Genomic DNA, 24,734 nt, shown 5'->3' with positions numbered 1-24,734 from the left:
TGAGTGATGATGAGCTGGCAGCTGCCTCAAGGGAAAGCTTTCCTGGGGGACTCTGCCCTTTTCCCCTTCTTCTCTCCTCCTTTGCCATTGTGCAAAGGCTGAGGAAGGAGGTATTTATTACTGCAGCGATAGTCCTTGCTCTCCCTCACTACTTCACTTAACTATCAGGTTTAAGCCAGGCTGTTGCCTCTATTGAATCGTCCCTTTTTTCTCTCACAGAAATTCAAACTTTCCACCGTGGGGTTGTGGTTGTTTATTCAGCTTAGGAGCAACCAGACGCATTAAAGATGAAATGCCTTGACTCTGAACTGCAGGCAGAAGTGGTGGGAGGAGACGCAGCTAATTTGACTTGGAGGATGATTGATGTGTAGATGTCAATTTCTATTAATATTCTTCTGAAATCACTGACGCAAGCATGCTTTTCCCCCACTCAACAGAAAATATAAATAGAAAAACAACAAAACAACCCTATCTCTTTAAATCACGATACTCAGAAGCAGTTAAGCAAACTCTGTCATTTGAAAGTGTCCTCCACAGACCGGCAAAAAGCAGTTTATGGTGGTGTTCTTACCACTTTAAGAATATCAAGACGCTGTAACAGAGCTATCCACTTACTGTTAAAATGTATAAAGCACAAAAAGCAAGTGTCATCTACAGATAGGCTTAGATAAATTGCTTAAAAATGTACAGCTCCCTCATTAGACAGCCATTCATTGCATGAAAAGAATAAATGTATTTGTCGAGGTGTAGCTATAAAAGCCATGTTCAAAATGAAACAGAGTTGAGAGCCTGAACGCACAGCACTGTTATTCAGAAGTAGCTTTCGAGCAGAGAGTTTCAACGGGAAGGTGCTGTTTGGTTGGACACAAATCAGCAAATGTTTAGCTGAAGCGTGAATAATTCAAGCATGCATGAAGAGCTTTCTGAAGAGAAAAAACCGCAAGAATAAAAAATCTTCAAACATTTGCATCAGCCTTAGAGGACAATACAAGCAGCAGGATTTGAAACAGATTTACAGATGCACTCTCTTTAGGCAGGGAGAATGCTCATTAAATGCAAGATGCTTCTGTGGCTCGTGGGCTTGCACGGAGGTAGAGGTTTGCAAGACTGACGTATCAGATAAAGTCAGAGTGGTTACCACACTGACGGTGTAGCAGCTGCATAATAAATGATGGAGAGAATCATGTTAGGCATGCCCACCTAACCTAACTTGAATCATGCGAAAGGGGAGCTGCTGGAATTCAAATAGACTTTCTGGTTCCCAGCAGTCGGCAGTAATAGAATGCTTTCAGGAAGATGACAGATGCAGGGGAAAGATGCTGTTTTGCACTATCTTGATTTGTTACGGCAGCCAACTTATTGGCATGATGGAGTGACAAGAAAAGCAGCTGGCATGGAAGGTAGGATTATCAAAGCTATTGCATCATTATGAATGTAATTAGAAACTGACCATGACAAAGCATATGCTAGAATGAGCTGTCGCCGATGGCAGAGGATTTGTTGCTGAGGTTTTGAAACTCTGAAAACAAAATTCCTCGTGCAAAATGGATTTTGCAGTTTCATTTATGCTTGTGTTACTCTTTCTTTCCTGGTCGCCTCCAAGCTCGGGGAATTGCTTGCTTGAAAGAGAGTGCTCTGCTAGGTTGAGACTGAAGAATAAAGTATTTTCTAAGTCTGTGAAGCCTCAGGTAGATAGAAACAAACAAATGTGAAACAAGACTGGGAAAAGCTCCCTCTGATTCACTAGCAAGCTCTGATTGATATATTGGCATACTGAGGAATTCCAAGGAAATGAAGATGCATGTACTGAATGCTCTGGTATAAAAAGATATTATTGCATGTCTCTGCTTTACAGTTAGTTTTTACAATAGGTTTTATTCCCCATCAGTTTTTAGTTCTTGACATTTACCCGGTTGTTCAGCATTATATAAAGAAAATACATCAATATCTCCTGCAGGGTTTCTTAACAACTCCAGCATCTGTTTCAGCTATTGAACTGTATTCACGTTTTGCCAACTTGATGCCTACCCAGCTGGTCTATCATTTCTCACTTGATTACTGCTCTTAATTTCTCTGTATCAACTTGTTTCAGACAGGATTTTGAAAGCTGTTAATGAGAAATGACAGTAGCTGCTTAACTTGAGAACTTGAGTATTCTCTTCTTTTGGAAACATTAGAGAGCATTTCTGTGTGCGTTTTATTAAATTCATGTTCTGTGTTGCACTGTGAGGTTTTCATATAATAATTGAATTTAGCTGTGAATACTTTAGATGGGTTACAAGCATAACTTTAACTATTTTGAGAGAGTTTGAGAAAATGTACAGGTGTTTGCTTTGGTGCAGGTATTGTCTTACTATATGTTCCTTCCTCCTGTCCACCTCTCCCCCCCACAACACATATCCTCCCTCTCTGTCACGGTGAACAGTCAGTAAGTGTATATTGTACATATTGAAATATATTTTATCACCACTAGGGTGAAACGGCTACGCAGCTCCGAACAGGTGATATGAACAGGTTTAAAACAGACATCAGCTTTATCAGAGTGGATCACCCTCAATGTAAGAAGTAAAAGTAGTGATTTGTAAATGTAAGGCATTCTCTTTCTTCCTATTTGAAGGCTCAGCAACAACTCAAACATTGCTTGATAGCTCACAGGCTATGATTATGTTAAATTACTTGGAATATTTTGCTTTACAAAATGCTTTCTTCTATGTAAACTCCATTCTTCATTAGATATATCATTTTTTCCAAGGTGATAATCAAGTAATCTCTTGTCAAACTGGATATTCACTTTTCTGACTTTATCTTAAATTACTTTGTTGTCTGTGCTCTGTGTTGTCTTGTTGACAGGAATAAGGCTATTAACCACTAAATGTTGCTGAGTAAAGCTGTAACAGTTTTAGAAAGATAGATGTTTCTAGATACACAGTAGTGAACCAGCCTTTAGAAAGTTTGAATGTAAAGATCAGTAAAACTAACAGCTAGTGTTATTTAGCTTGAGCATTTCCCTGTTTTGATCATCTACAAGAGGCATTTTCAATGATTTTGTAACTGCTGGGAGGGGAGATGTACTCATTAACAGAGAGGATCACTGGGGGGTACGAATAGCCAAAAATAGTTCTGTGGTTTTGATGACAAAAAATAAAATGCTATTCTGTTTCATAGAAGTTCAGTCAAATCTAACCATAATTTGTCATTGTTGATCACGGTGAAACAGTGAGAGAGTAACCCCTATAAACAGTTTAAGTGTCATTCTCCTTTTCAGAGTAGCAGTAAAACTGTTTTATATTGCATATATTATATTTATACTCCTGAAGCTGCTTAATCTCTTCATGTCTCCAGAGTGCTGGCTGGCAATCACCATATAGTAGTCACTTAAAATGGTCTTTTCCCTGTGACGCCAGTAATTGTAACTTCATGCTGTCTGTGGCCATCACCCAGCTGACAAGCGATTTTATAGTTTGTTTCTGTTTTCTCTCTAGTATTTGGTTTTAGCTTTCTCTTTCACTGATGAATTAATAGGACACTAGGTGGAGCCAGCTGTTGATTATAAAAAGAGCTACAGTAATATAGGCCCGTCTAATGAGCAAGCCCCTGTATATAATGCTTATTATTAAAAATAACAATTTAAAATGTTAAGAATTGAGTTGAAACTTAGTCGTGAAAGTCTGTATCTGATGGGATTAGAGGAAACCATATATTCCTTTTCCTTTCCTTTTATTATCTTAGAAGCTTGTAATCAAATATGAAAAATAATAATAAGGAAAGAGCATCTACATTCAATGAAGAGGGCTGGAAAGCAAATGAACAGAAATAGAAAAAGAAGAGAGAAGCAGCAATAAGAACCAGCAGATGTTTCTACTATAGATACATGCAGATATCCAGTTGTGTATCTGTACATCCTTTGCCTGATGCACACAGATTTTCTCTCATCCTTACATTTAAATCTTCCTTCCGTTCTGTCTTCCTGAAGTAATTTATAGAGCTGACATCTTTCACTTTATATTTAGATATAGGACCCATGTTTTCAAATCTCTTCTTGGGAGGGTGTTCTAAAAGGTGTGCAAGGGCACAGAGGGTTGTCACTCACATGTTGGCCAGACATAATTAAGAAAACTGTGGAAGGTTATTTACTGACTGAGGTGGAATCTGGTTGTATGTGCTCCTTCACATGATTCTGGTTATTAATCCTAGTCAAGGGTAAGGAATCTGTAGTCCTAGGCAGTGTGACAACACAAGAAAAATACACTCACTTCCACACAGATTTACAGATATGTACCTCAGGTGTGGTACATATATTAATCCTGCAAAGAAGAGACAGAAAACAGGGTGTATGTTGATACTTGGTTACATGAACTGAAGAGGAAAAAACAGGAAATAAGAAGTGTGAGATGACAGGCAAAACCAGAGATTAAGGATATGGGCTGGAGCAGTCTGGCAGAACAATGATAATTCCCATCAACCTCTGTTAAGTGAAGCACTTGCAAGTTCAGTCAATGTCTTGCTCTTACAGGAATAGAAGGGAATTAGGGTAGGGAGACTCTCAAGTTAGTGAGAAAAGCTTGTGGAGGAGGGAAATGACAGCCGCCTAACACTCCAGGAGTAATGAAGTTTAGAAGACTGAAGACTGACCTTTTTGAATGTCATTAATAGAAACTTATAATTTTAGTACTGACATGAGGGTTAGAATGGCCCTGTTCATACAAAATCAAATTGCACAAGGACCTAGTGCTTTTTGGAGGAGCCTTGCAAGAAGCAATGCTGCACTGTCAACCTTAAGAAACCTTTTTGGTTATGAGCTGTGCAGTTTGAGCTCAACAGCAGAAGCTTGGGAGGAGATCAGTGTGGTGGAGACGAAGTCTGTTAGTTTTGCAAATCATGCAATATTTTGTTGTGTCTAGGCCATGATTAATTTTTTTAAAAAAGTTTATTGTAATGGATAGTCTTAACCAGAAACAAGGCCTTTGATGTGTTATGCTGTCAGTACTGCCATATCTGCTTCTGTACATTTTCTGTCCACCAGCACCCCAGGACTAGCTCTGAATGAGCTCATCCTGGCATGTCCTGACTTTTCTTTCTGACAAGATGTGTGTAGTGTAGCAGCTCTTGACTTTCTGCTGCTGGTCACTTGCTGCTTCACTCAGCTCGTGGTTCCTCCTGAAGAAGGCTGAAATTTTAGTTGGGAAATACCCACAAGTGTGGGGAACGGTCTGACCATCTTGGGCAAGGGTCATGAGAAGGTAAGCTAGAAGAAAAAGAAGATGTACTCATTCTATCAGTCAAATCTCTCCTTTTAAAAATCCCCTAGAATGAGGAAGAGGGCAGGAGGAGGGGAAATTAAACATAAGGTGAAGAATGAAGAGGCTTTGGGTTTTCCATGAGAGTCATTTGATGAATGAATGGTAATCACCTTGCAAGAAAAGCATAAGGAAAGGCACATATGGAAGTCAAATTGTCCAAGGGATATTCCTGAGCATCTGGTTACGTACTGCCAGAAAACTTTATACAAAGACATATTACATCTAAGCAAAACGTATTAATAAATTAGGTATATTAGCAAAGCGGGAAATATTTTTGTCCTTCAAAACTCAGAGTTCACACTTCATAGGTTTTTAATTTAGTTATTCATACTGTGTAACAGAATTAAAATTACTAAGAATTTGGGAAGGGACATATTTGATAATAAATGCTAAAGGGTATCCTTTCTCTCCACCCCTATGGAGCTTGGGGCTTTTTTGGGTTGGTTTGTTGTTTTGGGGTTTTTTTGGTTTTTTTTTTTTTTTTTTTTTTCACAGATTACTAAACCTCATATCCCTGAAATCATATATTTTAACCTCTCCCTCTACTCAGCCCTTGTAAAATCCTTCCTGGAGTACTGGGTCCACGTCTGGGTCCCCCAACACAAAAAAGACATGGACCTGCTGGAGTGGGTCCAGAGGTGGGCCATGAAGATGATCAGAGGGTTGGAGCACCTCTCCTGTGAGGACAGGCTGAGAGGGTTGGGGTTGCTCAGCCTGGAGAAGAGAAAGCTCTGGGGAAGCCACATAGAAGCCTTCCAATACCAAAAGGGGACTTAAAAGGAAGCTGAGGAGGGACTTTTTACAAGGTTATGTAAGTGATAGGTCAAGGGGGAATGGTTTTAAACTGAAGGAGGAAAAGTTTAGATTAAAAAAGCAAGTTTTTTACAGTGAGAGAGGTAAAACATGAGAACAAGTTTTCCAGAAAGGTGGTGCAAACCATCTGTCCAAGTTTCCTTGGAAACATTCAAGTTGGATGGGGCTCTAGTTGAAGATGTTGCAGGTTGGAATAGATGACCTTTAAAAGGTCTCTTACAATTCAAACTATTCTATGATTTCTTAAACTACAAGGTACAAGTGGTCTTGCATCTTTCCTGCTCTGTGCCACTTAGCTCCAAAATGTCCATGAGATTCACTGCAGAACTGAGGATATGAACACAGGAGCTGTTCCTTGCAGAAATGTCCTGGACATGATAGACCCAGTGATGCAGTCATGAAAGAGGGAGAGCTGAAATGGAGATGTGAAAGAAGAGAAATCAGGGCTTTACCAGAAATGGAAGAATGGAAGTAATAATAATTTTGCTTGCATCTTTCTAAATTTTTCTTTATGGTCTGAGCATCTGTGCATCAGAATAAGGATGCAAGATGCACCTGTTTATAAAAATCAGGAACTTCTGGCTGCACTGCAGTTTCTTTGGCTTTTGTTATGTTTAGAATAGATCTTAGTCTTAAAAAATGAAAATCAGAAAAGGAAATCAAGATCAGTCACACAGTTTTTTTTCATTAGTATCCTCAAGTTACCCAGCTTAGTGTTTTACATTATGATGCTGTTCTTTACAAGGTGTTTCTTTCATTTACATTTCCCTAAAGATCCTGTACATAGCACAACCAGCTCTCTGACTTGCTTGATGATACAGAAGCTCAAGATACTGAAATGGTCAAGGACATATGGTTCGTTTTGACCAATGCTGACAAGACTTGTCTTTTTTTCTTTCTTTTTTTTCCTTCTCCTCCATTCACTCCTGCCCAAGACTCGCCACAACTGGGGAAAGCCAAATATCAGAAAAAGTTAAAGAAAAATTTGAACAAAAATTAAGCTACTTGAAACTTGTGTTTTCTTAATCTATATCTAGTCTCACCTTCACCTCTTTTTGTGTCCTTCTGATGATTAGGAATAAAGAGCATGAGGAATTTCTTCATGGGATCAAATTTTTTTAACATTTACTTCTGCTCACTTATATTGATCTGTTTCCCTGAAACTTAAAAGCCACACTAAATAAAACCACCACATGCTGCTTTCTGTAGACTTTCTTTTTATGAGCAGCTTGTTATTTTTTGACAGCCATTATGCAGGTCACACTTGCTTTTGCAAAAAATAAAGCACTGATGCGGGGAAGAAGTTCGTCATTTTATCTTTTTTTGTAACAAAAATCATTTGAATATTCCCACACTATGCTCATATTTAACACATCTTTATTTCCTCTTACTACAAAATATCATTTATAATGGGAATTCCTCTGTAATTTGATATTAATGATCCCAAATGGTATTTAACAAATATCCCTAGGTACAAAGACCACATTTCAAAGGGCGAGCTGAAATTTCACCAATTTGTTTAAATTAAGTGTTTTGACAAAAAAAAAAAAAAAAAAAAAGACTTTGCAATCTGTGTCTGGTTTTCATTCTCTTGGTAAGGACTGCAAACAGTGAAATATGCAACCTGTTGTCTTCAGTAGTCATTGCAAGCCCTGAATTGTGACTGAATCAGGTTTGATAACAAGGCAGAAAAGTTATTAAACAACTTCATGTACATGAAAGATGTTATATTTATGTTCTTCTGAGTTAAGGTAGTTAAGAACTTTAAGATGTTTATGGTTTAGTGTCTGTGATGACTCTCAACCTAATAGTAAAATTACTGACTTCTCATTTCTTAGTGGCCTTGTTTTGAACTACTGAATGGCACAGAGGATTTTTATCTTATGTACGAATTTGGCACTTAACAAAACATTTCAAAAATAGTGAAATAAATTGCCAGCCAGTGTTATTAAATATTTGTATGCATATGTCTCTTCATATATTTCTGCAGAAGCCAGGAACAAAAAGTATGTCACAGATGTTGATAAATCCTAGTAGTTTATTATATTTATTCCCAGGCTGTGTTATTTTTCAAAACTTCATAAATTATGAGGATTAGGTAAGCCATCAGTTATGATGCTACCTGAACCAAGAACAAACAAATCCTAAGACAGAGAGGGTTTTGAGGAGACTCTTAGGCTACTAATTTAAGAATGTAATGGGGAAGCAAAAATTGAAAATTCTTGACATACTCTGGCTCCATATACTAAGTAAAACCAGCACCGTCATATGCCTCAGAATGCGAAAAGTCAGATATGGTTTGCTTCCTTCAGAGAATATACTCTTTAATTTCTGTTGAGTTCCTTTAGCAAGCTAAACATGCTTTAAGTAGTAATACCTCATTATCTGTCATAATACCTAATCCCACACTTTTCTTACAGGCACTGTTTGGTGAACTACGTGGGCCTAAATGTGACTTTGAATCATCAGCCTTAGACAAAGTGTTAGTGCAGATGATAAGGACCCCATAACAGTAGGGAAGTGGTAAACTGCTGAAGAGAACCAATTAGGGTTATTCCTCCGGCAACAAGCAGATGAATTTTTCCTTAATGAGTCCTTAGTGAAAATGGTATTTACCGTGATATTCTGCATGACCTGGCTGACCCGTCAAATAAGAAGCAGCTCAAGCAGCTCTGCTGGGCTACATGTAGCACACAATTGCATAAATCTAACTAAGCCTAGGGAGCAGAACATTTATTAATTTATTATTATTTAATGTGAATGCTTTATTATCTATTTTGTGACATCAGTGTATGTGGCATGTAAGAAATCACACAAAAAAGTGACTTTGCTTTAGGGAACAATATGTAATTAATGTGAAGGGTCTGCTTTGTATCCTGAAAACCAGGCACAGAATGATGACTGCAAACCTTGACTGGCTGTGAAGCTGTAAATACCCTAAGCAGAAAGGGGATTGCATTTTATGGCATTCTTGGTACTCACAGTTTGAGGATTTTACACTGAATGAAAATTGTATTGTGCAGAGATGAGCCACCCATTGATGATTCTGAGATGCCATGGAAACAGAGGTACCCTTATTAGGCATTGCAGTTTGTGTGTGAGCCAGAGATAGGTAAGTCACTGGGAATCCTCCACAGCCCGTACTTCAATAGAAACACCTAAATTGAGGGAGAGGGAGAAGAAACATCTGCATTGAAAGAGAGAAAAAATGAGCCAGTCAATTAGATGAGGGGAAGACAGTAGTGTCAATTCAGAGGACTAACTTACTCTACTGTTGCTTCATGCAACTTGTTGGTGTCTGCCAGGTCAGGAGATAAGTTTTTACCTGAGTGAACAACCATCTCAGAAAAGCAGTATTAAAATTCAGGAGAGAAAACACAAGGTATTTGGTTTGTATTGCAGCATAGTTTTCTGGTTTAACACCTCACCTCTGAAATTTTAGAAATACAAGAAAGTACAAAGAAACTACTGAGAGGTGTGTCAGCGCTGAAATCATGAGTTTTATTTTGTTCTCTGGGATTTTATTAGGTCCCAGCTCTCTTAAGTTAGTGTACTGATAGTGCTGGACAGAGCTGCATTGACAAGACTAGAAAAGCAATTCTTTGTGCCCCCAGCATAGGTATGGGACTGGGAAGGATTGGCCTCACCCACATCAGCACTCCCCTGGATGGAGATGTGGAGGGTCAACAGTGCACAGAGGTTTGGGGAGTGGTGATGCCTCTTTCCTAAGTGACTGTATTTGGTATAGGTGGCAAGGTTGATGGCACCAGGGGAGGGGGCTGCAGGGGTGGCCTCCATGAGAAAAGGCCAGGGGCTCTCCTCTGGCTGATGCAGCTGGTCCCAGCCAGCTCCAATGGATCACAGCTGACCCCACAGCCAAATTAGTGGTGCCTCAGGACAAGCCTGTTTAAGAAAGAGGAAAGCACTGCCCTATGGCAACTGAGGGGAAAATAGCATGAAACAGCAGGGAGAAGACCAGGGTGCTGGGAAACAGATTCCTCTGCAGCTTTTGGAGAAGACCATCCACAAGGCAGTCCATGGAGGACACCATGTCAGAGCAGGTGGGTTGGTGCTAAAGGACGCTGCAGCCTGTGAAGAGCCCACAGAGGAGAGGGTAGTTCCTGAAGGGCTGCAGCCTGAGGGAGGATCCAGGTTGGCTCAGGGGAAAAGTGTGGAGAGGATGGAGCAGAAGAGAGGAGCTGTTACAGACTGAGCTTCATCCCCATTGCCCATCACCCTGTGCCCCACAGAGTCTGAGTGGTGGGGAAGGAGTTGGGAGTTAAGTAGAGCCTGTGGAAAGAAAGGACATGGGAGGCAGGTATTTTGTTTTTGCTATCCCATTCTACATTAATTGGCAATAATTTATATTAGTTTCCCCCAAGCTGAGTCTGTTTTACCCATGACAGTAACTGTTAAGTTACTTTCTGTGTATTGGTCCAAGATTTTGCATTCAGTTTTCTTCCTCTGTCCTGTTGAGCCTGGGTGGGTGTCTGGCTGCTCACTGAGGCCAACCCACCACAGTGAAATTAAACAGAATTATTCCACTTGAGCTTTCCAAATTGACAGAACATAATGACTCAAGCTTTATCATTTTTAGGGATAATTGATATTAGAATGTGTTGGTGTGGACCACAGCTGATACTTGGTAAAACAAGAAAATTTATAAAATGAAACCTCTCTCCATTTGAAGCAGAGTCACTCCAGAGGTATTTATCCAGAACTTGCCCTGAAAAGACAGATGAAAATACATCGTGCAAAGTGCATTATTACTATTTTAAAGCTGCTGTAGGTTGCATAGACCTGAGCTAGGGTTAGAGGCATGAGGAATTGTATTTGAGGAACATGCCTTGCATTACATTTGTGTGCTAGAGAGGGCATTATCAAAAATTTTCCTTGGCTGTACTCATAACATAATAATAAAATCTTGAGTTTAACCAATTCTAAGGATGTTTCCTTACTTTTAACCACCTAAAACTGAAAGAGATATGGTGCTGTGGCTGCAACAGGCTATTAAATCAAAAGGGTAAAAAAAAAAAAAGAGAAAAAAACTTTATTAAAAAAAAATGCCATAAAAATAATCACAAAAAACCTGTTTTTATCCTTAAAAAAGGTGCTACTCAAATGGGTGTCTGTGGCATTTCACAACACACTGGTTGTACAGATAATATCTGTTGTTCCTAGCAGAGTTTGGGGGGAAAAAAAAGCTATTACAGCATTTGAGTTGTTTCATCATTCTGAGATAATCAGTGAAGGAAAAACACATTGTGTCTTCAAGTTGAGAAGATGTCAAGAAATGTCATATGGGGCTGCTGTCAGATGGGGGAAAAGCAGGATGTCATTTGCAGGATGATGGAAGCTGTCTGCTGGAACAGGTTGTTTTCTGGAGGGTGGGCTCCTTTTCCACCACTGCTAACATGATCCAAATTTGTACCAATGCAGTTGTTTAATAAAAGCATTGTCTGTAAAAGGAAGGTTGTAAGCTTGAAGTGTGAATGGAGGTGGGATGGAGTCTGTCCAGAGGTGTTCAGGAGCCACTCTGGAGTACCCAGCTGAAGCCTTATGTTGCTGATATCTCAAGACAAACTTGTTTAAACTTAAAAAAAACACCAAACAAAAAAAAAAAAAACCTCGAAAAGATAAAATATATACCGGGCACACTGCCTTGGGACCATCTTATCTTATTAATTACTGATTTCAACTCTGTAACTTAAACCAAAAAGGTTTGTTTCCCACCATTGACCCTCTGAGCTTCAGACATTGACAGTCTGATAGTCCTCGGCTCTTTTCTGCATGGAAAACAGCAGGAGGTTCTCTTCTAAGATTTCACTAAGAAATGGGAAAAACCTTATTTTAATTATTGAGGTTGCAGGATGAGAAGCCTAACTCAACAAAAAGGAAATGTAAAGGACTTGGGAAATTTAAGGAGCTACACTTTTTTTGTTGGGGTCAAGACAGTTTTTGCTATTTATTTTTATTTATCTGTTGGTCTTTGGATTGTATAGCAGGTCAGCAGTGGCTTTGGCACACTTGTCAAAATTTGTGAGGTGGATGTTATTTCTGGCTTCTTTATGGGTATATTAGAGAACAGGCTTAAACATCAAGGTGAATGTTAGGGTTCAGTGGAGACACCCATAGAAATCTGGCTTTTCTTGGATATCTCTCCTACCTTCAGTGAAACGGACTTGGGGAAGAAGTAGCAAACTGATTAGAAAGGGTCAGGTTCATGTCTTCATCTGTTCCTTCTGGAGGTCAGTCAAAGTGTATTTATGAAAGCTTGGCAGTACTTTCTCTCTCCTTGTAACCAAAGAAATGAAATTACCCCAACCCATTACTGGAATAAAATGTTAATCTTCATTGTAGATGCAATTTTAGATTAGATCTGTGATGTTTCTTTGTACATTCTGGCATGTTGCTTTGCACCTGTAAGTAATTTGTCTTGGTGGTAGTGCTTGCAAGTGGTCTGGAATAGTCCAGTTCCTTGTAGCAAGTAATGAGCTCAAGAACGATGTGAGAGATATGTGGTGAGTTACTACAGAACTTGAAACTGAGCAAGAGAAAGCTCATCTATACATGAAGCAGGATTAATTTCATTAACTACATTATTGTAGTTTCCTAAATTTTGGCTTCTTCTTTCAGGTGTTTTGATACTATATTTTCTACCAGGTTGCAATATTGAATATTTTGATTGCTAGTATTAATACTACCACTATTTCAGGAATAGAGTAGGGCTTTAAGGATCGTCTTTATTAAGCCACAATAGGTATGAAGCAGTGAGATTTTTTTTTTTTTTCCTGGCAGGAGAACTCATAAGGGTGTGGTAGACACACCTAAAATGTAACAGCTTTAATTTCTTTCTGTAACCACTGGTTGAAGAATGAGTCCCTTAAGTGTTCAGAAGAAGAGAAAAGTTACTTGTTTCTAAAGAACACACCAAAGAACACATTTTTGTGTATATTTAGAAAATGTTTGTTTTTCTCCATGCATTTCAAGTGACTCACAGCATGGCTCTCTCATGGTGCATGCATTCAGGTCAGAGGAAAAAAAATGACAATTTGTACCCTGAAATATTTGCTCCTTTGTAATCCTATCTACAGTCATTTAAGATCAAGCCTGAAGTTTAATATTAAAGTAAATGTTGTTAACCCTGGAAAGTAAACAGCATGAGAGTGATTGAGCTTTTTCCCCTCAGGAGAGTGGATAGGCGGAGAGCAAAAAACCTTGAATAAAATAATTAAGAGAATTAATTGTTTCCCTTTTACCTACTCAAGTATTTTATTCTGTGTTTCTGAACACTGAATATTACATGTCCTCTGGGGGAAAAAATCCTTGTAATTCAGACTTTATAGTGTTGAGAAAAGCAGCATTACATGTAGGGAGCTGGACTGAGAAAGAATATTGACAGAAAGCTGTTCCCAGGTAGGGAGATGCTGCACCACCCTGCAACACGTGCATGTGATTGCTGACAATGTCACAGCACCATATGAAGCAGCCTTGCATCTCACACTTAGTGTCTGAAGGTCACCAGGTACACCACTGGGAATCTGCTCTCTGTTCAGGTCTCTTTGGAAACACAGGAAAGATTGGGGTTTACAGGGGAAGAGCCCCTGTCCCAAGTTTCATCCCAAGCTTAGCTATAACCTCATTTAGTGTTAGAACTACTAAGTTCACTTCCTACATCTTCTGTCTTGAAGATTTTTAGACACTAGTGGTGGAATACCTAGACTTTTTCCTGTGAACTAATGTTATATTGATTATTACAGGGCAAGCATGTTTCTTCCTTTATCAGTTCTCCAAAAATGCAAGAACATATCCAGGGAACCTTTTCTACAGAAAGGAGAACATTCTTAACCTTATGAGCACTTTCTTTCTAGAGCTTGTTTAACATACTTATTTAATGGTCTCATATTCTTTATAAAATGTAGGTATAATTATGTTTTCATTTTGTGAATCAATACTTAACATTTTTTTAAAGTGATGTGTTGTGTTCTTGTGTTTCATGTTATTTTCTTTTCACCTCCTATTTTTACTTTTTAATATTTGCTACATCTTCCATGCACTTTGACTCTTTTTTTTATATGTTTTATATGCTGTATTTTATGATGACTGTAGGTGATATTCAAGATTGAAGGTGCCAGTAGTTAATAATCACGTGAAATTTAATGCATATCGTTCTCCAGAGATATAAAAGAAATTGTTTGACTGTTGAAGCTCTCATATAAAAGCTAAAGTGACATACCTATTTCGTGCATCACATCAACCTGTTTTGCATGCCACTGTCATCCTACCTGAAGTTGTGCAGGATTAGACTGAAACCAGGCAAAGCAAACAGGACAGGTATGTTGCCGTCACTTCGAACTGTGTGTACCACATTGACTCTTGTGTCAGATGTGCTTAAACTGAAAAATAAGCAGTGCTTGTGGTCTTCGTCACCTCCCAGCCACACTCAATAGCTGTGGTAGCATTTACTGCTCTGTAAAATTGACCAGTCTCCACAGACTACCCACTTTGTTATTAATAGAATTGTGGAAGTTAGTAATTCTTTAGCTCTTGGATTGAGTTCAGATTTGTGTAATTTCTATTACATATTGAACCCCCTTCTCCTACTCATCAGCCCTCACTACTGTTGCTGATGCCCTGGCTAGAATTACCCCTCGAAAAGGACTCTGTCCAGAAAAGACAGCTCTAACTGAACACATTCTTTGGCCCTTTACTAACATGTGGCCTTGTTTTGAGCTGCTCTGCATGTTGTCACACATAGAAGTAGTTATTTGATTCTGAATTGTCAAGTTACCAAGAGCAGTTTTTTAAAAGAGAAAGAAGTCTTCTTTGGATTTAGATTCCCTAAGACGTTGTTTCTGGAGGTTTTTTCCCACATTTGGAGGATATCTTGTCTACTTCTGTGTAACTGTTTTTAGTACAGCTGGGGAATCTGTGGGTCATCGTGTCATATTCTCTCAGCTTAATCTGCTGTTACTTATGCTAATGAGGCTTGTGGCACGGGGCTTTTGCTTCACTTTGCCATTTTGTCACTTCTGCAGCAGAAGCCAAAGGTGACTTTATCCACTCCAACTGTGATGCTTTTTAAGCACATTTTGCATTTCCTGTGATGTAGTCCCAGAACTCTTCAAGTCAGACTGTCTCAATCTCCTAAGAGCATGGATCTACAGCCTCCAATTTATTCTTCCTACTGTCTGGTGAAATGCTACAAAGCTTGTCTCAGCTTGCTAGAAAAGTAGAAATGTTTTTTGTATACTCATAGAATGCTTTGGATTGGAATGGACCTTAAATATCATCTAGTTCCAACTGCTCTGCCATGAACAGAGACATCTTCCACTAGATCAGGTTGCTCAAAGCCCAATACAGCCTGGCCTTAAACACTTCTGGGGATGTAAAGACTTAGATGGAGACTTTGGAAGTCTGGAGAAACTGAAATAAGAAAACACTGATAGATAAATACTTATGTATATACTCATGTATTCCCTCTTCTTATGAGATAACTGTATTTCATATTATGTCAGGGTCTTACCTGTGAAGTACTCCAGTGGTTTGTAATCATGGGTGTATTCTGTCTGTTTCTGTATCTTCTTACTTCCCTCTAGAATATTGAGCTAAAGAGGGAGAGGAGCAAGATTTGGAAACTCTGCTTCTCGTGCCTCTCTATATGCCTTTGCTGACCCCATGAATACAAACTAGCCAGAGCCTTACTAATTTGTTCAGTTTTTGCTTGGGTTGCACTTACACCACAAAATGTAGCTCGTCTCTGTAAAAGGTAAAGTCTAGGTAAAGTCTATTCTCTTCACCTTTGTTTTTCTAAAGTGATGCAGTGAGAAATGCCAATTTCCTACAAGCTACATACAATTAAAACCTAGGGGGTTTGTAGTCTGGCTTTTGCTCCAACTTTTGCATCCTCTGAATGAAAGGATATGCTCAACCCTCTAAGAGAAACTTTTCAATCTTTTGATAGAGCTCCATATCGTACTCTGGCTTTTGACAAGGAACTGTTCAAGGTTTTAATCTTGATTGGCCTTTGAAAAGTACACAAGAGCCTTCAGTGTCCCCAGGCAGAGTCATGTTCTTTTCCTGTTTTCTCTCTGTGTCTCTCCAGTTTTTCTGAGCCTTGCATTTTGCGTGGTTGTTGTCATTGAAAGCAGGGACAAAGGTGCTATTTGTCTTCTCCTACTCAAAGCAGGAGGAGAGCAGATGCTCATAGGAATGGTGCTAATAATCTGCAGTAGGAATGGCAGTACATCTAGTAGGAAAGATCCCTGGCTGACCATGTTTTCCACTGCTTTAGGGCACAACTACAGAATGCAGTGAAGAGAGTCATGCCAACTCCAAATGAGCCAAATCTGGTACTGCAAACTGTTTAGCAGTGTTGCACAGGAGGATGGTGAAGTTGCCAGACCTGCAGATTCGCAAAACATGCTGCATCCTAAGGATTTGTCATATAATCAAAGGAAATGGGATGTGTGTGGGGAATCCCAAGAAAGTACTCTGGAAAATTCATCAAAACTTATGTGCGTGTGCACACCACAGATTCACAAACAGACAGAGAGATAGTGCCATCCAGCTATGTTCACAGTACTCTTGAGTCATTTCCTGCGTGGAACACTTTAAATGTGGTAGCCTTGTAATGATTTCAATTTAGTTTGAGGCTAAAAAATTAACTAGAAAGCTATCATCTCATGTCTAGTAATAAATCTCCAATGCAATATAGTTCTTAATTTCTGCAGTTGCCTTTAAGTTAAAAGTAAATAAAAGCAACTCCCTTTAAGCTCGGTTTCCCCTAAAATTGGAACCACTTGCAAGTGCAGAAACAGAACGAAGGTGTTTATGGCAGTCATGATAATTATGGAACACAAGATTAACCTGGCCAGGAAAGATAAATGTCTTGGTATTCACTGCAGTGATAAACTGACTTTGGAATGCAGCCTGACACAGTGGCAGATGAAATTTGATTTTTCTAGCTATACATAGCTCACAACGGGCCTCTGTAATATTTGTTGAGTCTAAACATCCTGAGAACCTCATGTTGTCTTTCTAGCATGGGTAATGATTCTTTTGCAATGTTTTGTGGAAAAAGCCTATACCTTTAATGCCGAAAATAGGTAAAAATCTTTGAAAGATGCTAGAAAAGAAAAAAATACTAGATCAAGCTGTTGAACATGTTTTTTTGTTTTAACTGTGAATTAGGGTTTTCACAAAGGCCATGTATTCCAGATCTGTCTGTCTAAATAATCAAGTTGTATTGGTATTGTGTAACATGATCAGTCTTAAAAAAAAAAAAAAAAGTACGTTTCTTCCAGGAGGGAAGATCAGATTTGTCTAGCTGTGGTTGACTGCCACAAAAATAGGCTAAATATATATAATTTGTGAAGAAAAATACTGTAATCTTCTCCCTATATTGTGGGTGCAAGTAAGATGATATGATGGTGGAGAAGTCAGAACAGTTACTTAATATTTTCTGGTCTGGGTTTTCTGTGTCACCAAAGTACTATTGAGAAATATCTGCTCTCTGTTAGCTCCCAGTGATGTCCTCCATATATGGAGAGAAGTTTCACAGTTACATTTAATCATTTTCTTAAGTAAATAAAAACCTTTCAACAGTTTCCTCTTGAAGAAAAGTCTTTAGTAATTTCAGTAAGTTCTAGAATATTTGCCTCAAGTCTTCAGTGTCCTGCCACTATTTGCAGGGAGTCCCTGGTGCTGAATTTGTGTTCTGTAATACACTCTTCTTTTTCCTCCTGAGGTGAAGAACATGGATCTGAACTACACGTGCAAGGGGGCTCATGCAGCACTGTGGTCTCTTCCTGTGCACTGCCAGCTTCTTTCTGTGTGAGTCAGAGAATTTAAGACCAGGGAGAACCATTAGATCATCTGACCTTCTGTAAAAACCAAATCATTATATTTTGCACAGGTATCCATTTGTTGATCCTGGTAGCTTCTGTTTGGCTAAGTGTAGCTCTCAGAAAGACACCCAGGAAGGCAGCCACAACTGCTGTGTGCATTACTGCTCTTGGCAGTGTGGTTGCACTGGTTAATCACCCTTTCTAAACAAACACGCCTTCCGTAGCTGAAAACTTGCCTCAGTCTTTCAGCTCACTCAGCTGGCACACTCTGCTACTTGTCACTACAAAGCTTCTCATTCTTAATTTTTAGCTTCACTTTGCTTGACTTCATCCATTCATTGACTTTGTCAATCGATGTGTTGTTTGATGACTCTGATTTTTGCATGTTCTTGGCCAACGTTTTTCTGTGATCTCTCCATGAGTACATTTCTCAAATGTCTTCACTTTATAAATGTGTATTTCCCTGGTTCCCCTCCCTTTACTGTGGATTACTTCTCTTGCATTCACTGTGTGTTAGCTACACAGTGAGTGGTGCCCTTCACCTCCCCTTCAGCTGTGCATACAAACACAAATTATAATAAAATTAAAGACCTCATATTTGAGACATGCTTTTGTAACTGGTACCTGAAAACAATTTTTCATCAAGAAACTGTGACCTGTAACTAACTGAATGAAGCGAGTAGAAAAAACTGCATTTCGTGGCTGTTTTTTCTTTTGAGGAGAGAATGGAAGACTTTACGATGACAGAAAATCTGAATTATCGTATTTCCTAAAGAATGGTACAGTCCCTAAAAGGACAAAAAGATGTTGTTTTCAGAAAGTTAAGCTTGAGGTATGGGTCTTGGATTAATAGCCCAGTTGTCTTCCTGGCTTCTTCCAGTGTTGATCTGCACATCAGCCCAAGGCTCCCTCCACCTTTTCAGGTGTATCCAGGTCATTATGCTTTTGAACTACATTCATACATGCACAGACAAATCTGAGAAGTCTCTTATATTGGTATTTTTTGTCATTCCATGTATTACACAATGCTTTTTTTATTTCTTGCTCCTACAACTCATTGTAGAAGAATGGCTTTTTGAAATAGTTTCCTTCAGCATCAGAAGATGATCAGAAGCTCTGTGTCATCAGTCACTACTGATGCCCACTGCATCCTGTGCATCTTTCTTTGAATTCATTGTTTCTTCCACACCCCAATGGTAAGTGAAAGATGAGAGGGGTATGGGTGATCTGTTTTGGTTATAGACTTGGTTCCTGAATCTTTAAGCTTATTTTAGCACCCCAGCATCCATGTTTCAAGTGTTAACAGAGTATTATTAGTAATTAATAATATTTTATTATCAATTAAAAGCCCCCCTTCTTGTTACTGTAATAAACAGCTTTGATGACTAGTACTTACTCTAATGTTTGGGCACTTAATTTAAGAAAGACTGGCAAATCATTTCACTGATTTCTGGGAGCTTAAGGACCAATAGAGTTGACAGCACTATTGCTTGCTTTCCTTCTCCTAGAATTTGTTTTGATGCTGGATACTGCCTTAACCAGACTTTGGAGACCAAAGTTTGCTTGCTGCTGCTCAGAGTTCATGTTGATACTTAAATCAGCAAAACTCCTGAGCATATGAAAACTCAGTCTATGCCCTGAGCTTTGAGTTGAGTGCATACCTTTTTATTCAGAAGAAATCCTTGTGCTGAGGCAGTTAGGCTCATGGAGTTTGTAAAACCTACACAACAAAGGTGTTGTTTTCATCTATAAGCTGTACAGGATCCAATTCAGCAATCATTTTTTATTCATGCGCTCAATTATACAAATAATTTTCATGCCTTTTGTGTTTAGAGGGTCATAATTCAGTATGATTCTTTGATGCAATGGTCAAGATGTGCTCAAAAATTATTTAAGCATTCAAGATGCTTGAAGGTGTTAACAGAGCTCTTTGTGCACCTTTTACAGTATGTGTGTGGAAGTCCTTCTGTTTTAAAAATACTTTTCCAAATTATGTTCTTGGTAAGGAGGGTGTCACCTCAGCAAGGTTTCACCTGTGAAACTCCCAACAGAGTTTGGCCATACTAACACAGAAATAGCTCACCAAGTTCCTAGAAGTGATTTAAATCTTAGTGCAGGTATTGTGTGATATTGAAGCTGACAGGTTGTTCACTTTTACCAAGATTAATCAAGTGGTTTTTTTTTTTTTTTAATTACTTTATTTTTGGAGAAAAGATAGGAATGTTGTCATGCACCAGTCTGTCAGAAGGTCAGAAATTTCTCTGGACATAAGCCTCTGCTGCTGAAGACACTGCTGAAGACAAATATTGTTTGGGAGGAACTTAGAAAAAAAATCTATTAATATTCCTTCAAGCCTCTCACTTCCCCATAGGCTTTTGAGGTCCCCGTTGAGCTTCAGCATGGTTATTATCAGTAACCTCAGCCTCTTCCTGTGTTGTCTTTTGCAGACAGTTACGAGCTCCCTTTGTCAGTACTCTGAGTGCAGATTTGTTTATTCTGACCAAGCTCCCGATGCTCTAAAACCTGGGCATGCTAACACAGTGATAAATAGATCTTACTAGGCTTAGTACCCTGGCTTTAACACTTTTTTTCTTTTAACTGGCTTTGTAGTTTAGTGGCTCAGATACTCATCAGGCCCATACAAGTTGCATTTGGCTGAGGGCATTGGCAGATAAAGTTTGTATGTGCCTGGAGCGCAGGCAGGGGGTTGTGTTTGCCTTGGAAGACCTTGCTGATATGCCTTAAGAAAGTTAATTTCCTTGAGCTCTGGCTGTCAGCACTAAGGAAAAATTAATTCAAAACCAGGCCCATTGACTGCAAAGGCCAGTGGAGTTCATTCCTGAAAATCAGTTCTTGTTAGAGAACTGAAAATTTCTCCTAATGATGTGAGTTAAAAAGGAAAAATGGGACAAAGAAGACAGAAGATGGAGAGGTGAGGGCAGGTGGAGAAAAGCTAAAAGTACAGCAAAGAAGAAGAGAGATGGACAGGGGTTATTTTTTGAGTCATAGTGACACTTCTGGGGCTGCCCGAGGCAGCACAGCATCCAGAGGCAGACATCCTTGGCTTCTGCTGCTGCAGGCAGGGGTCAGCGGCAGCAAGGAGGGAAAGCTGTCAGCTGCAGCAAGCAGGGAAAGCTGGCTCCTTCACAAGGAGCGAGCCCCAAACAAAGGTGGTGTAAAAGCGTTGTCAGAGGCAAAAGACAAGAGAGGAGTCTCTGTGTAAGTTCCAGCTGGCTCATTACCAGTGGAGGGTCCAGGGACAAAGACAAGGCAGTGAGAGAGCACACAATTTATATGGGGGTGGAACAAAGGGAAACAACCAATGGGGATCAACTGAGGAGGAGGAGATAACAGGGGAATGGGGATAACTTAGGGGAGGGAGTTACATGAACCAACCAATGGGGCATCGAAGACGGGAGAACTTTCCAGAACTAATACATAGGCAATTAAAGAAAATGCATAAACATGACCTTATACATAAAACTGGGTGGAGAACTCCTGAACCAATAAACTTAAAACATGTAAACTAAGAGCCACTAGGAACATGGGAACTTGCCATAACCACGAGGTGAGAATCAGACGTCTGTGTTCTGGAGGGCTCTCCCACAGTCCTCTGAATGCTCTGCTGCCGTGGCCACTGCCACATGCACTGTAACAGCATAGGCATAACATGCTTCTGGAAAATCTGCATCTGGGAATATTGAATGGAAGCCTGCATCTTGGTAAAGTCTCTGAATTTCAAGCTTGAAGGTCAGAGAGAAAAGTGTCATATTTCAGATTGCCTCAAAGTCCTAGCTGAGTAAAACTATTTAGTGACTATTTCAGGTAATAGGAGTGTCTCAAAAGACTTCCACCTACAAAATGCCACCAAATGGAGAGTTTCTCTTTAATAACTCATCTTCCTTTAACGGCAGCTGCTCCAGGGGCCAGATATAGAATGACTACATTATAAATATCAGGTTTCCAGGCTAGGCCAATGGTAAGCTGAAATGTCAGCTTGCCTAGTGCAAACACTTGACGTATGTTGAGCAGAATAGGGAATAATGAGGTTGGAGACTCTCTCTTTGCTCCTGGTCATCTCTCTTTAGAATATTTTCAGAAAAATGTATATGCTTGACAGGGACTAGATGCCTGGTACCATTTCATCTCCTCTGTTCAGAAAACATTCGCCAACTTAATGTGCAGGGAGCTGAACTGCTAATGCTCTGCATGAACTTGCTCATGGCTGGACTGTCAGGATGATTCTGCTGTGGCTTTAATGAACTAGCTGTGAGACCAATTATGCCCTGTAAAAGATGTAATGGTTAATTAAACTACTGCAGTTGGTGAAACCTGAAGGCTACTGAAATACTAGGTGTGTATCTGGAAGCGAAGTGAGGTTGAAACACACAAGAGTTCTTTCTCTTCCTAGATACTTTCCTTTAATATGTCGAGATGAGAAACTGAATAAATTCAAGAACATTTCCTTTTTAAGAGATAGGGAGTTTATTTAATGATTCCAAACCTGACCCTTTCATTCCTGTTTCTAATGCACCATAACTTTTGCCTTTCTCACATCAAAGAAGAATGAAAATGGCCCCCCGCAGAGATTGTGAACACTGCTCTAATAGTGCTAGCAGTGAGAGGTTGATTTTCAGTTTAAAACTTGTCCTGTAAGCAGCAACTGCCTGATTTCTGCCGTTTTCCACCATCTTCTCTCTCTGGGGTGTGGGTGACTGTGGCAGTGCTGCAGCCCTACGTTTGCCTGGCATGTTTGGCTACTGCACACGCTGCAGTGGCTGGATGCCGAGGGGAGAGAGTGGGGGCTGCACTACCTCATTTTAGCTGGTTGGTATTTTGGTGTCCCAGCTATGCTGTGCTTGTAAGGGAGGACTCATGTTAATGTCTTGTCTCATGGGAGTATTGAGGTTCTCTCTGGTCATGAGTTCCTCTCAGCCTGGTGGCCTGGTGTCACAGGAGCTCATCACATCTTTGAAAAAAGGGGCTGGGCTCTAGGGGCATCTTGCTCCAGTGGAGCTCAGAGCACCCCTGCTCAGCTGGAAGGAGTGGGAGCACTGCCACAGCAGCACAGAACCGGCAGAGGTATGCTAACACCAGAGGGAGAGACAGATCCCACTTGGCTCTGGGTACTTCCATTGGGACAGTGGTCAGGAGCAAGAGGTGCCATGGAACCACCTCTGGAGCTCTCTCCCTCTCTGTCCTGGGAGCAGTAGCAGGAGCACTGCCACTGCCTGACAGAAAACTGCCTGGGATGGATCAGGCCAAATGGCTGTGCCAGAGTTTTTGCTTAGCTTCTAAACTCTGGTGAAATCATCCATTGTGTGATTTTGTCTCTCAAAACATCAGAACTGCATAAGAGGGGGAAAAATGAGAGACAGAGGGAAAGCAGGAGATGTGGCTGTAAGAATGGCAGCCGGGGAAAAATGGGTCTGTGTGTTCACATGCACTGTGCCTTTGTGGGGAAAACAAAATGTTTCAGTCTGTAACTACAGATGAAGCATTTAAAGGGCATATCATTTAATGCCTCTGTTTTCAAAGAACCACTTCGAAGCTCATGAGCAGAGAGGTAAGTATTTAACTGTAGGTTGAAAGTTATTCTAGGCATGATGAGTACCCCTTAAAACAAACAAACAGAAAAGCCCCACCATAGAACAAAACCAAACACTAAACCTAGTAACAGCTGGTTGTTTTCCAAGCACAATCTTTCAATAGCTGCTTGAGACAAGAAGGAAAAAATCCAGTCTCAAAACAACCACTTACAACTATTGCATGTAACATCTACGCTCTACCAGCTAGGGCTGGTAATTCTTGCTTTTCATTAGTATAAATGCCCCTCCCCTGCAATAGGGAATGAGTGATGATAATTGATTTTGATATAAGCTAGCATTAGTTTTATTTAGCATGTAAGTGAATGCTGCTTTCAAAAAAACACCATAGAAACAGGTTTTGGTTTTCTTTTTTCAGATGAAAAACTATTTAATTTTCTTTTTGCATACTGTATATTTGAAGAAATTGAAATGTTCAGTCAAAAGTGAATAAATTAATAAAATCTGGTAAGAAATGTTGTTTAATAGGCTATTATGTGTCTTCATAGCATTATCATGTCTTCATTTCTTGGCTTTATTTGTATTTTTTTCTCTTCAGTAGTAGCATTAATTTTCAATCCCTTCTGCTCCTTGTGGGCTGTTGTCCAGTGACCTAAAAACTGACATGTGTTGCAGATTTTGAACAATTACTGTTTATGCTTGGTGGGGGGGGGGGGGGGGGCACAAGGGGTTATTATTTGGGGAGTTGACATAATGTCATGCTTTTCCTTTATATATGTGTGTATTATAAGTCACACTCTACATATATATGTGTGTGTGCAGCTTGTCTTCTGTAAAGAATTAGACATGAAGTTTGTATTCAGGAAAACAACAGTCTGGTGAGTGAGAGCAGGAACTGAGGTGAACTGGATTTGTAGAAACTTGGTTTTGTCTTTATGCCTTTGTGAGATGAGGTTGTCCTCTGCTGGCAGCCAGGTTGGGGTATCCATTTCCCCTGAATGTTTGTAGTTGCTTGCATAAAAGAGAACTTGTGGCTTGAGCAGGATTTACTTGGCTGATGCAGTGTCCTGTGACAGTCAGTATTTTAAGATACCTGTGATGCTGAGGAATTTTAGCAGTTTTGCCACCAATTTTGGCACCAGTTTTGGCTTGTGGCTGAAGCATATAAGCTCACTGGGAGCAGTTAGGGACTTGGCCTCTAGTATATGAAACTACTTAGTCTTGCT

The 24,734-nt window shown here is 39.7% G+C and overlaps 1 protein-coding gene across 9 annotated transcripts in view; it reads left to right on the top strand.

Annotated features, from left to right (window-relative positions):
* Nucleotides 1–1,144: 1,144 nt before the first annotated feature.
* Nucleotides 1,145–24,734, top strand: part of DMD (dystrophin) — a 1,090,817-nt gene continuing 1,067,227 nt past the window's right edge. For 3 of the 9 annotated variants that reach the window (XM_048288700.1, XM_048288689.1, XM_048288628.1), the window contains exon 1: nucleotides 1,149–1,400. In XM_048288700.1, coding sequence (XP_048144657.1) covers nucleotides 1,304–1,400 — 97 coding nt within the window. In that variant the 5' untranslated portion in view covers nucleotides 1,149–1,303. Of the gene's footprint in view, nucleotides 1,401–24,734 lie in introns of all 9 variants that reach the window. The other 6 variants (XM_048288681.1, XM_048288675.1, XM_048288631.1 and 3 more) reach the window with 4 other exon arrangements.

The sequence above is a fragment of the Corvus hawaiiensis genome, chromosome 2 (assembly GCF_020740725.1).
Source record: "Corvus hawaiiensis isolate bCorHaw1 chromosome 2, bCorHaw1.pri.cur, whole genome shotgun sequence".
Taxonomy (NCBI): Eukaryota; Metazoa; Chordata; class Aves; order Passeriformes; family Corvidae; genus Corvus; species Corvus hawaiiensis.
This window is presented reverse-complemented; position numbering and strand designations above follow the sequence as displayed.